Source organism: Gigantopelta aegis, chromosome 6, assembly GCF_016097555.1.
Source record: "Gigantopelta aegis isolate Gae_Host chromosome 6, Gae_host_genome, whole genome shotgun sequence".
In the NCBI taxonomy this organism is placed as follows: domain Eukaryota; kingdom Metazoa; phylum Mollusca; class Gastropoda; order Neomphalida; family Peltospiridae; genus Gigantopelta; species Gigantopelta aegis.
This window is the reverse complement of record NC_054704.1, coordinates 69,805,035-69,822,496: the sequence shown is the minus strand read 5'-3', so window position 1 is coordinate 69,822,496 and position 17,462 is coordinate 69,805,035. Positions and strand designations below refer to the sequence as shown.

The 17,462-nt window shown below is 36.4% G+C and overlaps 1 protein-coding gene across 4 annotated transcripts in view; it reads right to left on the bottom strand.

Annotated features, from left to right (window-relative positions):
• Window positions 1-17,462, bottom strand: part of LOC121375299 (Krueppel-like factor 4) — a 65,313-nt gene that overhangs the window by 19,298 nt on the left and 28,553 nt on the right. For 3 of the 4 annotated variants that reach the window (XM_041502679.1, XM_041502682.1, XM_041502681.1), the window contains one exon: window positions 4,682-5,299. In XM_041502679.1, coding sequence (XP_041358613.1) covers window positions 4,682-5,299 — 618 coding nt within the window. Of the gene's footprint in view, window positions 1-4,681; window positions 5,300-8,962; window positions 9,460-17,462 lie in introns of those variants that run through there. The other variant, XM_041502680.1, reaches the window with a different exon arrangement.

Here is a 17,462-nt window from a genome sequence, read left to right as displayed (position 1 = left end):
CCAGTGCATCAAAACTGGTATATCAAAGGCCGTGGTATATGCTATCCTGTCTGTGGGATGGTGCATATAAAAGATCCCTTGCTACTAACGGAAAAATATAGCGGGTTTCCTCTCTAAGATTATGTTAAAATTACCATTGTCTGACATCCAATAGCTGATGATTAACAAATCAATGTGCTCTAGTGGTGTCGTTAAACAAAATAAACTTACCTCTAACAAAGGTTCTGAAACCAAATGGCTTTTAATAGATAAATAGTATGAAACATGTATGGTGGCCATTTAAAACATTTTGTAACCGACAGCTGCTGACAAATATTATCCAAAATAACCCGTTTAACTGTTCAGAGGGCAGACATCTTCTTTTGATAATGAAGTAACTGACCAACTTGATATAATTTCTTCAAATTTTAAAAACGATAATTGCCATCACTTGAAAAATTACCATACTGGGGGAATAATTCACAGGATTATCCCTACTGAATAATTTTCAGAAGAAAGAAAGAAAGGTTTGATCTAATGATGCACTCAACACATTTTATTTACGGTTATATGGCGCCAGACATATGGTTAAGGATGACAAAGATAATTAGAGAGGAAACCTGCTGCTGCCACTCCATGAACTATTCTTTTTTATTAATAGAAAGGGGCCATCCCACAGACAGGATAGTGCATACACCAGTTATTGAATATTAGCTGGAATAAGATATAGCCCAAGGGGCCCACAGACTTGGATCGATCTTAGACTGACAGCATATTAGGGGAGGCACTTTATCACTGAGGGGGCGGGAAATAGCGCAGCAGTACAGCGCTCGCTCGATCTTAGACTGACAGCATATTAGGGGAGGCACTTTATCACTGAGGGGGCGGGAAATAGCGCAGCAGTACATCGCTCGCTCGATGCGCAGTCGTTGTGGGATCGATTCCCGTCGGTGGGCCCATGGGGCTATTTCTCGTTCCAGCCAGTGCACCATGACTGGTATATCAAAGGCCGTGGTATGTACTATCCTGTCTTTGGGATGGTGCATATAAAAGATCCTTGCTGCTAATCGAAAAGAGTAGCAGTTTCCTCTCTCAATATCTGTGTAGTCCTTAACCATATGTCTGACGCCATATAACCGTAAATAAAATGTGTTGAGTGCGTCATTAAATAAAACATGTCTTTCTTTCTTTCTTTTATCACTGAGCTACATCCCACCCCTTGTTTTGTAGTGAAACAACTGGCTTACTTGACACAAAAAGCAAAATTACACTGACAAAACATTGTCAATTTTTGCAGTATCTTATTTTTCAGTATCTTAAAAAATATGGGATTAAATAACTGAAATTTTTATCAAAGAGAAAAGGTATTTAAACCGGTTTTGGGTAGCACTAAAATCTGCAAATGTAGAAAAATATGGATTATTTTAAATTTTGTGATATACTTTATTCTTACACAACTTGCACTCATAAGATAAGATAAACTCATGTACCTATTCTTTATAGCTTATATGTTCTAACCCAATAACTCTACCTAAACTTGTAAACTATTTGAATTACGATACATAATGGTGTAAAAAACTCTATCATATGTGGTCATGTGGGATAAAAAAAAAAGTATTCCTGAGGTGGTGGAATTTTCGACCTGGGACGAGGCTTGCTTATTTTACACGAACAAACAAAGATGGCTGGAAAAGTAACTTCTTTATTTGACCATTTTATCATAAATAAACTACACTATCATATTTGCCATGTCTGTTTCATGTGTTAAATATAATTTAACACTAAAAATTAACAAGATAGCTTTTATAATGAAGGTTTAATAACTGTTTAAACATCAATCTAAAATTAATCAACTTGCATTGATATGATGTCATATATTACCAATGCTGTAATACTCCCCATGTTAAATTCAATGAAAGAAAGAAATGTTTTATTTAACGACGCACTCAACACATTTTATTTACAGTTATATGGCGTCAAACATATGGTTACGGACCACACAGATTTTGACAGGAAACCCGCTGTCGCCACTTCATGGACTACTCTTTCCAATTAGCAGCAAGGGATATTTTATTTGCGCTTCCCACAGACAGGATAGCACAAACCATGGCCTTTTTTGAACCAGTTATGGATCACTGGTCGGTGCAAGTGGTTTACACCTACCCATTGAGCCTTGCGGAGCACTCACTCAGGGTTTGGAGTCGGTATCTGGATTAAAAATCCCATGTCTCGACTGGGATCCGAACCCAGTACCTACTAGCCTGTTGACCGATGGCCTAACCATGACGCCACTGAGGCCAATAAATTCAATGACGTCGTAGCCCATGCAAGACAGATTTATTCTGCATGTGTTGACGTCTTGGAATGGGTCTGTCTTGCATGGCTAGGGATGGGAGAAATATTATATATATAAATATATGGCAGGAACACACAGCTAACTACTTCAATGAACAACAACAAAATGAGTGAATCTATAATAATATTTCCACCATTCTCCACCACCATGCTCTGATGGACAAATCATGCAAGTGTGAAACATTATAAATAACTGCTTCTGTTACAACCCTCCATATGAAGGTCATTCTGAAAGTCAGTAGTGATGTGGCAAGGGGCGAGGGCAAGTGTGAAAACTTCTTTTTTTAAATTATCGGTCAAGTGGCACTGCTGAATTCGCTTTAAAGCACTGTTTAATACTGCCCTCTAGGAGATGTATAATGTTTATAAATTAGCTGACGTTTCCCAACTGATAATCATGATACCTGGATCATCGGTCTCTACATGTTTATGAGGTACATACACACATGTGTGTCACAGCATGTGGGTGTTTAAATATGAATACTGCGAACCCAGGAGGTATTTCCTCCGGGTCTGATGTGTGTCCCCACTGGCAGACCTGACTGATCCCTTTCATTCGCAAACAATATGTCTGCCATTAAAGACGGCTAACGAAATCAGCGAGTTTACTTCAGCCCACCAATCTACATTATTCATTTCAAAGACACTTCCAGGATGTAAACCGACAACAATTCAAGCAGAACTACAGACAAAAACAAGAAGTTCATAGACTGTCTTGACACTGGGCTGGCTATCTGATCACATATACTGATATACATAAGATTCATATGCCTACATACCACACCCACACAGTGTCCCGATTTACATAACACAACTAAAATCTATACTGAACCACAAAAGAAAGAAATATTTTTTATTTTTTTATGTTACATTCAATTTGTTAAATAGACTAGTTAAAATGTTCACAAGACATGGATCATTTTAATAGACACAAAATGTAATGGGAGTCAAACGAAATAAAATGAGATTTAAAAATTTTAAAATTTTAAAATTAAATTAATGCTTTCATATCTTTTGTAGTTCAGTATTCATGTATATGCCTGGTTTTTTTGCACATGGCTGCATGCAGTGCCAGACATCTAATAACCTTGAACTATAGGTAAAATGAAATGTAAGAGAATGCTCAACTAAGGTGCAGTGGATCATTGGGTCAATTCATCTCAATGGATAGACCTATTTGAATTTATCCCCATTTCAACCGGTGTTCTGTTACCGATACAACAAAAGCCATGGTAATGTGATATCCTGTTTGTAGGACAGTGCACAAAGGTGTAACATAGCCACTGATGATAATCGTCAACAGGGATTTAAAGGGACAGACCCTAGTTTCAGCCCATGAAGATGCACACTAAGTTTAGTTAATCTACAAACCTGTAACACATTTTTATAAAGTTACAATTGAGTGAAACATGAGTCTGTGACTTTGAAATGGTGAAATACCCTCTAAAAATAGACTAAAACTCGACTCCATAACTGTTACTTCTCAGATGCACGTGTATTTTTAAAAATATGAGAAATGCATTTTGTGATATTAAAAACACCAGGATGACCAAAAACACTTTGAATGTACGGAAATGGTTAATCTAAACAATAAAAACATTGTAATGGCTGATTTCAGTTATCAAAAACGGCTCTAATAGTGAAAAAATATGCCATAGTGCTTAAAAACTAGGGTTTGTCCCTTTCAGATATTACCATATTGATACCATATATAAATTCATATGCTAAGGGGAGCTAAAAACTACAGGGGAGCAAGAGTGATAGCTCCCTTTAACCAGCCTCTGTGGTGTCATGGTTAAGCCATCGGTCATAAGGCTGGTAGGTACAGGGTTCGCAGCCCAGTACTGGCTCCCACCCAGAGCGAGTTTTAACGACTCAGTGGGTAGGTGTAAGGCCACTACACCCTCTTCTTTCTCACTAACCACTAGCAATTAACAACTAACTCACTGTCCTGGACAGACAGCCCAGATAGCTGAGGTGTGTGCCCAGAACAGTGTGCTTGAACCTTAATTGGATATATATAAGTACGAAAATGAGTGAGACTACAAAGTAGAGAAGAACAAATGCCAACCTTTCCATTCTTACCTGCTTCACGGATAGATTGAGTGACACTACAAAGTAGAGAAGAACAAATGCCAACCTTTCCATTCTTACCTGCTTCACGGATAGATTGAGTGACACTACAAAGTAGAGAAGAACAAATGCCAACCTTTCTATTCTTACCTGATTCACCTACAGATTGAGTGAAACTACAAAGTAGAGAAGAACAAATGCCAACCTTTCCATTCTTACCTGCTTCACGGATAGATTGAGTGAGACTACAAAGTAGAGAAGAACAAATGCCAACCTTTCCGTCCTTGTGTGAGGCCAGTGAGCGTTTCTCGGAGACTTCCTCCTCCATGGGCTCCTGCTTGATGGACATCACAGAGGAGAACACGCGGTCCGAGGAGGATGCACAGCTCATGGCAGCAGAGTTCTGGTCCCCCTCGACACCGAGGTGAACAAACGCACCATTCATCGCTTCCGCCTTCAAGCGTTTTTTCAGGGCAAACATCTGTGCGATCGTTCCTGGTGAACTAGGGTGCGGCTCACGGTTCGCAAATGCTGATCGTATCTGACTTAGTTTTATCAAGGAAACCTTAGAATCTGAGCAGAGTCTGTGAGGGTTAGAGTCGGTGTTTAACATGTTAATACTGTTGTTGTCATCGGCGGCGGCATTGGCATCAAAATCATCATCATTGTTTTCGTTGTCCTCTGGTAACTGATCGATGAGAGTGTCATGACGGGGAGTATATTCCACATGCTGGTGGTAGTTGCCCGGAGAAAGGCAGCGTGGACTGCTGCTACTACTGCAGGAGGTGTTGTCAGCGTCACTAGGAAACGAGCTGTTGTGAAAGTCAGTGCCCGAGTGATTGGAGGTTGCTGGCTGAGAATCTTCGGTCATGTCGGTTAACGTTCGGCAATGCTGCAAAAAACAAATCATTTCGTTAGGGTAGAGAAAAAACAAGTTGAACATCAGACGTCCGAAAATTGCGAGAACGAATGTTTCGTTCGCGCGTTGCTCCCGCGAATCTAATTTTGCATTACCTATTTTTTATGCATGCGAAATTTAGATCACCATTTACCTGAATATAATGGGTTATGCAACAAGGAAATGGGTTAACTGGATTTATTTCTGCGTAACCGATAAATGGGTCACGCACATTTTCAATTCTAAAATTATATTTATGTTAGTGTGTGGGTGAGACAACCCATTAAATTTACTTTTATCAACTTCATCTCCCATTTACAACCATTAGATTTACTTTTATCAACTTCATCTCCCATTTACAACCATTAGATCTACTTTTATCAACTTCATCTCCCATTTACAACCATTAGATCTACTTTTATCAACTTCATCTCCCATTTACAACCATTAGATCTACTTTTATCAACTTCATCTCCAATTTACAACCATTAGATTTACTTTTATCAACTTCGTCTCCCATTTACAACCATTAGATTTACTTTTATCAACTTCATCTCCAATTTACAACCATTAGATTTACTTTTATCAACTTCGTCTCCAATTTACAACCATTAGATTTACTTTTATCAACTTCATCTCCAATTTACAACCATTAGATTTACTTTTATCAACTTCGTCTCCCATTTACAACCATTAGATCTACTTTTATCAACTTCATCTCCAATTTACAACCATTAGATTTACTTTTATCAACTTCGTCTCCCATTTACAACCATTAGATTTACTTTTATCAACTTCATCTCCCATTTACAACCATTAGATTTACTTTTATCAACTTCATCTCCCATTTACAACCATTAGATTTACTTTTATCAACTTCATCTCCAATTTACAACCATGTCAATACATGTATAGGGATAATATTTTCTTTTTTCAACTTCACTTCCAAATTACAACCATGTCAATGCATAGGGAAAACAAACTGTCAGATATACTTTTATCAACTTCACTTCCCAATTACACCCATGTCATTGTATAGGTCAAACAACCCATTAGATTTACTTTTATCAACTTCACTTCCCAATTACACCCATGTCATTGTATAGGTCAAACAACCCATTAGATTTACTTTTATCAACTTCACTTCCCAATTACACCCATGTCATTGTATAGATCAAACAACCCATTAGATTTACTTTTATCAACTTCACTTCCCAATTACACCCATGTCACTGTATAGGTCAAACAACCCATTAGATTTACTTTTATCAACTTCACTTCCCAATTACACCCATGTCATTGTATAGATCAAACAACCCATTAGATTTACTTTTATCAACTTCACTTCCCAATTACACCCATGTCATTGTATAGGTCAAACAACCTATTAGAGTTACATTTATCATCCTCACCTCCGAATTACACCCATGATAACATATAGAGAGAAAAAAACCCATCTGATTTACTTTTATCAACTCCACTTCCCATTTACACCCACGTCAGAAAAAACAACTCATCTGATTTTCTTTTATCAATTCCTCCTCCCAATTACAATCATGTCCATGCATAGGAAAAACAACCCACTAGATTTACTTTATCAACTTCATCTCCCATTTACAACCATGTCAATATATCTAGATCAAACAACCCATTAGATTGACTTTTATCAACCTCACCCATGTTAACATGTAGAAGAAAAAAAAACCCATTAGATTTACTGTTTATCAACCTCATCTCCCAATTACACCCATGTCAATGTATAGGGAAAACAACCCATTAGATTTACTTTTATCAATCTCATCTTTTAGTTATATTCATGAAAAACAACCCATTACATCTACGTTCCATCAACCTCTACCTCATAATTACACATATAAAAGATCCCTTGCTACTAATGGAAAAATGTATATATAAATAGGTGGAACACTTCTTAAGCAACAAAGATTTACAATACCAAAAAAAAAAAGAGTTTAATATTTATTATATTAGTGTCACTCGCTTTTCCACTAATTTCGAGTATTTCTTCAATAAACAATGCAAAGCAGCAGGCCACTGGAAGGCAGGCAGGGCAGAGTTTATCAAGAACATCTGGGCCAGCCACTCCCAACCAATTTATGTATCCCCAATGTCACATCGGTGTTTACATCCACACAGAGAGCTGGGTACACAAGTATCCAGCGAATGAATATAAAACACTTTCATACACAGCTATTCACCCACCAGGGAGAAAACATCATGAAAGATGTCCCGTTACAGTAACACATTTCTCTTTATTACCAGACTATTTGCTCATCAGATAAGCTGCTGGGCTGTTTAGAATTCAACACATAATACATCTCCTCCCCGTCAAACAGAAGAATAAAATGAATTAGGTAAAGTAAGTCAGCCCGCTTCAATGTGTGGAAACGTCTTTTCAATTAAACAAATCTATAATTGATAGGATTTATATTGATATTTGTAAGCTTTATAAGTTATATTGTGAGGATGTCCACTCTAAGCACACATGAAAAAAAAATAGATGTCGGATTAACTATAAAGCATATATACATATTTATCATATAATATCTTACACTTTCCCTTTCAGTACAATCAAAGTATGTGATATTTTTCAGATCACATACTTTAAGAATTTGATAACTTTGCAAATTAGATGTAAATTAGTCGAGGTCTCGGCACTAGGTTTATCGACATTTAAGCAAACGTACTTGGGTGACACTCCATGATTGACGTATGCATTCATAGTCATCAAATAAAAACATTTCAATGGCAATTTGACACTGAAAGCTGTCCAGCGTTCGGAAAACAAAAAACGTTAGGCATAACTTTATTTTGATGTAAGGACATCCAAAATGACGTCATTCGAGTTTGACGTCATTTCCATTCAAAAATACACCGCGCCACATATTCTTACGTCATTTGAATATCTAGTAATGGCGGACTGGAATTAGTTGCATGTACAGTTTACAAAAACATGTTGCATTAAGCTTGAGCTTATATGATAAAGAGATTATTACCCTCGTGTATTTCGTATCGTCAATATCTTATATTAGGAATAAACATAATGTATTATGCTCGTCAGAGGTTCGCATAATACAATTTTTATTCCTAATATATGATACTGACGATACCGAAAAACACTCTGGTAATAACCTCTATTTATTATAGAGATTAAGAATAGTGTGTTTTATAAGTAAAGTCTTAACGTATACTTTCACTCTCTTCCAATTTCAGGACATATGAATATTCATGAAATGCTGTATAAAATAATGAAAGGGGTGGGTGGGAAGTTACTGTCTTAAAACAAATTTGTACACCATATCTATAGACATGTATACATGTATGAAAAATTGATATACATGTATATATATATATACATAAGTACAAAATAAATATACACTATAACAATTTTATAACAAATTATCCACACCCCTCTCATCTCCAGACATGTACAAAAATATGTAGGACATTGATGTACATAACTTTTAAAATGTTGGTATAACAAAATACATGTTACAATGTAATCTCCAAGTACAGGTTCTTCCCACTCCCTGCCTATCTCCTATCTCCACACATGGACCGATAAATATCTATATTTATAAATGTGGGACATTCACAATATGTTCTTACAACCCGAACAGAAAAATTGATATAAGTTACCTCTGCAAGTACAGACGGACGAACAGACTGAGAGAGTTGTGTCAACCCATAATAGTAAGTCCCGAGTGTGAACAAGTCTTGGTATCGGACCGTCAACATATCAGTGATATTTCACGCGTTGAGAGACGACCGCTGATCGAAGTACGTACTGCTGGACTGGAAACTGCCAGACTGGTGTGTGTGTGTGTGTGTGTGTGTGTATGTAGGTACGTATAGGACTATGACCGGCAGTAATGAATATGACCTGACAGCTGGGAGTGGCAGGGAGTGGAGCCGAGCTGGCGGAAAGCCATTACACCTCACATCCCCAAGCCCTGCTAAGAGAGGAGCCCAGCCAGTGAGGCACTGCCATTGGTTGTTGTTTGTTTATATCGCCACAATGACCTGGCTTGAACCCAGTCGGAAAGTGGGTTGGGCCGCCAGTATACAACAGCGGTGTGCTGAGGTATGCATGCTTCAGTGATGTAACCCAGTACCACACAAACTGCTAGCCAACTGTCAGCTGCTGTTCGGTACACAGGCAAAGTCGTTCTCTTTCCAGCATGTACAGGCCCATGAATATATATCCTATAGTCTCGGTGTGTGTGTGTGTGTTGGACCGGAACTACGCTGTTGGTATACATCAGAGGCTATAGGCCAGTGAACAAAATCAACATAATATTATCATTTATCATTTTATTCCCCCACAAAAAACACATTTTAAAAAAAAGTTATTTAATAGATGTTGTTATTTTATATTTTTTCTTTGTTAAAATGTAACTGGTATTAAATAATGTCCAATATATTAAAGTTAGTATTAATTTTTTGTGGGTTTTTTTTAATTGCTGACATTCTCGAAATACTAAAATGTACTTAATTTTATGGCATGCTGCAACTCATACTGGCAATCTTAGTGCCTAACAGTGTCATCAAACTATATTGAGGTCAGTTTATTTATCATTACTGATACCACCAGGTGTATTACACACAGTGCATACAAACTTAAAGGAAATATGCCACGTGGCCTATATTTGGCACCAACCATGTAAAATAAATTATAAATTGAATCACCTAAATTTATTTTTTAAAACACTAAAATTAATTACTTAAAATTGCTCCGTCAAAAACGCAGATACGAGCTCTTACCGGAAATTGCCGATCTTTAATGAGTAGGTCGATCATGTGGTCCGTGACATCAGTCACGCATCGCTTGATCTGAAGCCTTACACTTAAGCATTAGTCGGTACCACTCACAAAGAATCTATGACTTGCAAAGCTTACCAAAAAAAAAATGAGTGTTCATTCGTAAAACGTTTTCCAGCATCAATTTGAGCCGTTGGTAAATGAAGAAAGACACATATTTACTTACAACAGTGATACTGGAGAAGAAACGGATAGCGAGCCGGAGGGTGGAGAAACCGATGGTGCCAGACCAGACCATCAGACCGGTCGACCTATTTACAGCCCGGAGCCCGAAAGTAACCCAGACAAAAACTTAACCCGGATGTTAAAGTTACATTCTCTGGTTTTACCATATTATAACATCATGTACAAATATGAAATACAAGCTCAAATGCACTTTTAAAAAAACTTGTGTGTGTTCGCTATGAATGGAGATTGTCAAAAGTATATGCTTGATTCGTCGCCTGTGCCGCCATAGCTCGGCAAAGCACAAACGACAGCCTGTTGTCAGTTTCAGTTAATATGTGCATTTGCCAATTTCAAATTGTAGGTTTCGTCTCAAAAAATTAAAAGAGAAATTTTGCACTGTACAAAGAACGTTCGGTTGAGGATACGGTACTAGAGTCTTTCGTTAAAACCGGTTTGATCTTGACAATGTATTATCGACAATCGTACCTTCCTATTTCAGAATTAATATTTTATAAAGTGTTAGTAGAACTTTCAAAGTTTAATTTTTATACTTGTAACACATTAATCATGTATATATTTTTTTAAATAAAATTTACTAAAGTAGACAATGAACGTTTTCACTTCTTAATTTTACGTGTTAAAATCGACAAATTCAAATAAATATTATTTGGTTTGGAAAGGGTAAAGTTGGTGTGTGGGGGGGGGGGGGGGGTTAATGACATCAAAGTTAGAGCATACTGATTTAATAATCATCCGACGCCATACAACAGTAAATAAAATGTGTTGAGTGCATCATTAAATAAAACATATCCTATCCTTCCTTCCATCTGCTGTTGAAAAGAAAGAAAGGTTTTATTTAACGATGCACTCAACACATTTTATTTACGGTTATATGGCGTCAGACATATGGTTAAGGACCACACAGATTTTGAGAGGAAACCCGCTGTCGTCACTACATGGGCTACTTTTCCGATTAGCAGCAAGGGATCTTTTATTTGCACAAACCATGGCCTTTGTTGAACCAGTTATGGATCACTGGTCGGTGCAAGGGGTTTACACCTACCCATTGAGCCTTGTGGAGCACTCACTCAGGGTTTGGATCCGAACCCAGTACCTACCAGCCTGTAGACTGATGGCCTGCCACGACGCCACCGAGGCCGGTCCTGCTGTTGGATGTCTAACATTTGGTAATTTTGACATATAATCTTAGAGAGGAATCGGGTGCATGTGCAGGGGGAGGGTATTGGAGGTCAAAACCTGTACTTGTCCAAGCTTAAAAAGGTGTATCTTTGTGCTAAATATGAACAGTATACACATCATATTAACATCCGGGTTCTGTTTTTGTCTCTGGGTTACTTTCAGGCTTCGGGCTGTAAATAGGTCGACCGCTTGGTGTCCAATCTTTTCTTTTGCAATAAAATACCCACGCCTTTCTTCGGATACAATTCTTTGGAAAACCGAAAAAAGATAATCCCGATCCATTAAACTGTTTATTTTTACACCCAAAGGCTGCGCAGTACGGCATTGTTGGGCTCTGAAAAAATCGTTAGCCTCTTAATCCATATATATATAAACAGGTAAAAACAATGGAAGAGTACAGCGTGACTGACATCACTTCCGGTTTTTTCCGAAAGTTCACCAATAAATATGCATAAACCGTACTTTGACACTGATTGGTGTAATTTCTACGTTCTAAGACAATTACACGTATTTTATTGTTATAAACGTATTTGTATATTATTTTTATATCATTTTGCTTTTAAAATGAGCTATAATATGGTCTCGTGACATGTTTCCTTTAAGTTATTGATTATTACAGTCTAATTTAATGGATTGGGATTATCTTTTTTCGGTTTTCCAAAGAATTGTCTAAAATAATATAGTGTTTATCATTTTATAAAAAAACTTATTTAATAAAGAGAGGATTCGTCAGAAATGTTTTTAGTCCCCTACCGGTCCAATCTGAGAAAGCTATAGGTTTCATGTCTGTCTGTGTGTCTGTCTGTCTGTCTGTCTGTCTGTGTCTGTCTGTGTCTGTCTGTCTGTCTGTCTGTCTGTCTGTCTGTCTGTCTGTCTGTCTGTCTGTCTGTCCATTCATCTGTCCAATATTTCACAAAAGGTGAATTAGAACTGTGATTTACTAATATCAATTTAAAATGTAAATTTTGAAGGGTTACAGAATAAATAGAATTCACTACTCATGTTTTTAAAAATATCCACAATGTCCAGTTAATCAGTATTTGTTTTTGCGTAGCCTCGACAAAAAGACAGATAAATACATATATACATGTATATATAGACTCGGTTGATATTTTTCATATTAAACAAGCATTTTGAGAGTACTGCTAAAGCAATACATGTTCCCCATGGGGGCCCAACAAATTTTCATATCTCCAAAGTTCAAGGGTCATAACTCTATGACAAATTGGTAGATTGTCAAGAAAGTCAAAGTTCATCTGCAACAGTGCATGATAAACCAATGCACAACATTTTAGTTTCATATCTTGAGGTATTACAAAAAAAAGAAAAAAGTCCAGAAAACTATGTGTGGGACAGACAGACAGACAGATGGACCGAGGTGAATCCTATAGTCTATTCTGGTTGGACCGGTAGGGGACTAAAAACACTTGTGACATATCCTGTACATACTAGTATGTGAATCAAAAGCAAATGTTCAAAATTCCGACCACTTGTTATTTTTGTTAATTTTATTACAACCATAAGGGGGTGGGGGGGTGGGGGGGTGGGGGGGGGGGATTTAGCTCAGTCTGTTGAGCGCTCGCCCGAGGTGCTTGCGTCACTGGATCATTAATATCATTAATCTTGTCTAGTTAATCATTATTTGTCTCGGCAGAGCCTCGACAAATACTGATTAACGTAGACTCGGTTGATATTTTCCATATTAAAAAACAATTGTGTCGAATCCTCTATATATATATATATATATATATATATATATATATATATACATACATGTAACTGAAAAATGTATAAAGGGTGACAAACATGTTAAATGTGTAGACATCAAATACAACCTATATCGATCTTTCGAAACCATTTTTGTTTATACAGAACTAGTTATCTGCTTTTTTAATGGATACATGATAGAGATTTTTTTTAATTTACTTTCTCATTTTATTAAAGAATCTTAAGCAAGAGTTTTCTTTAAAATGGCAGCTATTATAATTCTGATGTTAAGGAGAATTAAAAAATTATGTGTGGGATAGATTCATTTGTAATTATATACAGTTTAAACTTGTTAGTTGTGGCTAAGTTACAGCTGATGCACTTACTATACATGTGCACTCATTTTGTAAACAGAATTAAATAAGACACTTATATACACTATGATAGTGCACCTTTAATTAATACTTAAGTCACACAAAACACAAACACACACACACACACACGCAGAGACACACACACAAACACACATACACACACACACACACATACACACACACACACACACACACACACATTCACACACACTCACTCACAAACACACACACACACATACACACACACACAAAACCCCACAAACACCATATATTAATTTAGTACAAGTATTCTTGTCAAACTTGATCCAAACTATACAAATTGATTTTTAATGGCAAAACGAAATATTGCGTGGACAATGAACAGAGATATACGTATATATGTGTCTTTACTTACAACCCATTGTAATCACCCAGACACTTGTATGACAAAGCCTGTGTACACAAAGTTAAGCACTTGGTTATTAGACTGTGATTAAGTGTATGAAACCAGCCAGGCATGACAAATGCTCAAGGTGTGGGTGTGTCCAGTACAATGTAGTGAAGTTAAGCAAAAGGTTTGGGATTTCTCCTAAATCTCAACACATCAGGAAACGTTTAGGTTTCGATATCAAACAAAAGACCCAGAAGCCTTGAGGCTCAGCTCTTGAAATTGGTGAAATGTTGCATATTCCCAATAGTAAATAGTAAGATAGAACTTGTAATATTTATATACAATAAACTTGACACCAAATTTTAGTGTTATCATTAAGTATTACGATATAAATCAGTGTGAAATTCTGAATTTTTTGTGATCTTTATGAGTACCCTTTTATTTGGAGAAAAAAACATGAGTGCTATCAGCAAATATTATGAAATAAATCAGTATGAAATTAAAAGGTTTCGTTGGATATTAATGAGTACCCTTTCACTTCTAAGTTATTTCTGCTTGCAAAGCGCCACATGATTTGACAGTTTTAGAAATAAGAGAAAAAAACTGACTGTTTTAGAAATACATTTACTAAATTGGTAATGTAGTTGGACATTTATGTTTGACAATGCTTGAAACATATACATTGTTTTTAATGATTCAATCAATTCTTCTACTTCTCTGTATGAACGAACGAACGAACGAACGAACGAACGAACAAACAAATGAAAGAACGAATGAACAAGCAAAGAAACAAATGAACGAATGAATGAATTAATTAATTAATTAATGTTTAACGACACCCCAGCACGAAAAATACATTGACCGTTGGCTGTTCTATTTCTTCGAATGCTCGATTCAATCAATTCAAACTTTAAGCTTTTAAATTTACAATACCAGTATGTCATTGTCAACATTTAAAAAATAGGTTGCAGTGACTTAGTTATGGTATGGAAAACAAAGCCATCCCAAGTTGTACACGCATGAAAGGCTTGGTGATCCTATATGAATTGATAAGTAAGAACTGGCCCGGACAAGGATTTCCTTTACTGTGCAGTAATGTGTAAAAAGTAGGAAGTAGTGACCTAGGTATCGTACGCTACACACCGCCATCGCAACTTGTACTTGCATGAAACGTGTATATGAATTAATAAGAAAGATGAGCTCCAGAAATGAAAAGTGAGACGTAATTAACACATCGATGTCATACGATGATGTCAACAATTGGTGCACTACAACGTAACCTGGAATGTCAACTAAACGAAATCAGATATATAACTTGAAACTGATTATGGTTAACAAATAGGACATTAAACTTCCTACCATTTCATATTATCATTAAAGCTCGTGACAAATGAAAATCATTTCACGCAGGACATACATATGATACCAAATGGAAGCTCATTTAATATCCAATAAATAGGTGCCTTTTAACTAAGTCAGAAGTATACATATGATACAAAATGGAAGCTTATTTAATATCCAGTGAATAGGTGCCTTTTAACTATGTCAGACCGGCCTCGGTGGCGTAGTGGTTAGGCCATCGATCTACAGGCTGGCAGGTACTCGGTTCGGATCCCAGTCGAGGCATAGGATTTTTAATCCAGATACCGACTCCAAACCCTGAGTGAGTGCTCCGCAAGGCTCAATAGGTAGGTGTAAACCACTTGCACCGACCAGTGATCACTAACTGGTTCAACAAAGGCCATGGTTTGTGCTATCCTGCCTGTGGGAAGCACAAATAAAAGATCCCTTGCTGCCTGTCGTAAAAGAGTAGCCTATGTGGTGACAGCCGGTTTCCTCTAAAAAAATATGTGGTCCTTAACCATATGTCTGACGCCATATAACCGTAAAATAAAATGTGTCGAGTGCATTGTTAAATAAAACACTTCTTTTTTTTTTTTTTTTTTTATGTCAGAAGTAACAATTGAACAATCTCTGAAGGGGTCACACTTAGCCCACAGTAAAAGCTAATGTGAAATGGCAAGTTTGTGACAAAGATGGCTGTTGCTGTTGCAGAGACAAGGATTGGGATGTGGAGGATGACAGCTTAAGAAGTTAAAAGATGGGAGCTGCCAGATTAGTAGTAAGAAACTAAAGGATAGAAAGAATAGCAAGGAAAGGAGCCAGTGGGATAAAAAAAAATTAATAATAATAAAAAAAATATTTTAAAAGTGTAAAAGACTAATAAAGATTAATTAATTTGAATTTCTTTTTTTCATAACTTTAAGACTTAGTAGAAAAAAAAAAATTATGTAATTTTTAAGTCTTAATATTTAAATGTATACATGTTTTTACACACATATGCTGTATCAATATGGAAGTTGTGAAACAAGTTTGTGCATGTTTTGTTTCCTGCACGGCAGCCAGTATGATTAGTCGTGTACTATCTATAGTCTGTCCCATCATTCTGTAAACATCTTTTTGATCAATAATTTCAGTTTGGTTTGACATAAGAAGAAAAGCAAAAGGTTTTCAGAAATAACAAAAATATACTATTTTTATGTCTAATTTACAAATCAATCGACTCAGACGTACATAACTTGTAGTAAAAACTCTATAGCATGAAAAAAGGCATTCCATGTGGGATGGACTATAAGTGCGAATATGTGTACAATTTCCGAAAATAACACAAAAATGTCTTTAATGAAAGCTTCAGGCCATCTGCATTACACTGAGCTCGATAATTTCACCAAACCACATGATATATGTCTCATAAAGCATCATGTCATTACAATAATATCAAATAATAATAATAATGAACAAGCCTTTTGAGAGTACTGCTAAAGCAATACATGTCCACTACTGGGACCAACAATTTTTGGCATCTCCTAAATTCAAGGGCCATAACTCTGTGAAAAGTGGGCAAATTACTATGAAAGTTAAACTTGCTCAGTAACAGTACATGATAAAGCTATATATAAAATTTCATTTTAATATCTTCAGACACTGCAAAACAAGTCTGGAAAACAAATGTTCAAGGGTCATACCTCTGTTAAAAATGGGTAATTGCCATGAAAGTCAAACTTGATCTGTAACAGTATATGATAAAGCTATAAACAAAATTTCAGCTTAATTTCTCAAGGCCTTCTGGGAAAAAAAAGTTCAAGCCATAACTTCATCAAAAATGGGTAAATCGCCATGAAAGTCAAACTTGATCTGCAACAATATCTTGAGGTATTCGGGAAAAGATTCCAGAAAACAAATTTCCATATCTCCTAAGTTCAAGGGTCATAACTCTGTAAAAAATTGATAAATCGTCATGAAAGTCAAACTTGATCTCTAATAGTATATGCTAAAGCTATACACAAAATGTCAGCTGATTATCTCAAGGCATTTTGAAAAAACACATCCAGTTGGACTGGTAGGGGACTAATAATAATAAGAATATAGTACTAAGCAATGGAAGGAACTGTTTTATTTAACGACGCACTCAACACATTTTATTTACAGTCATATGGTG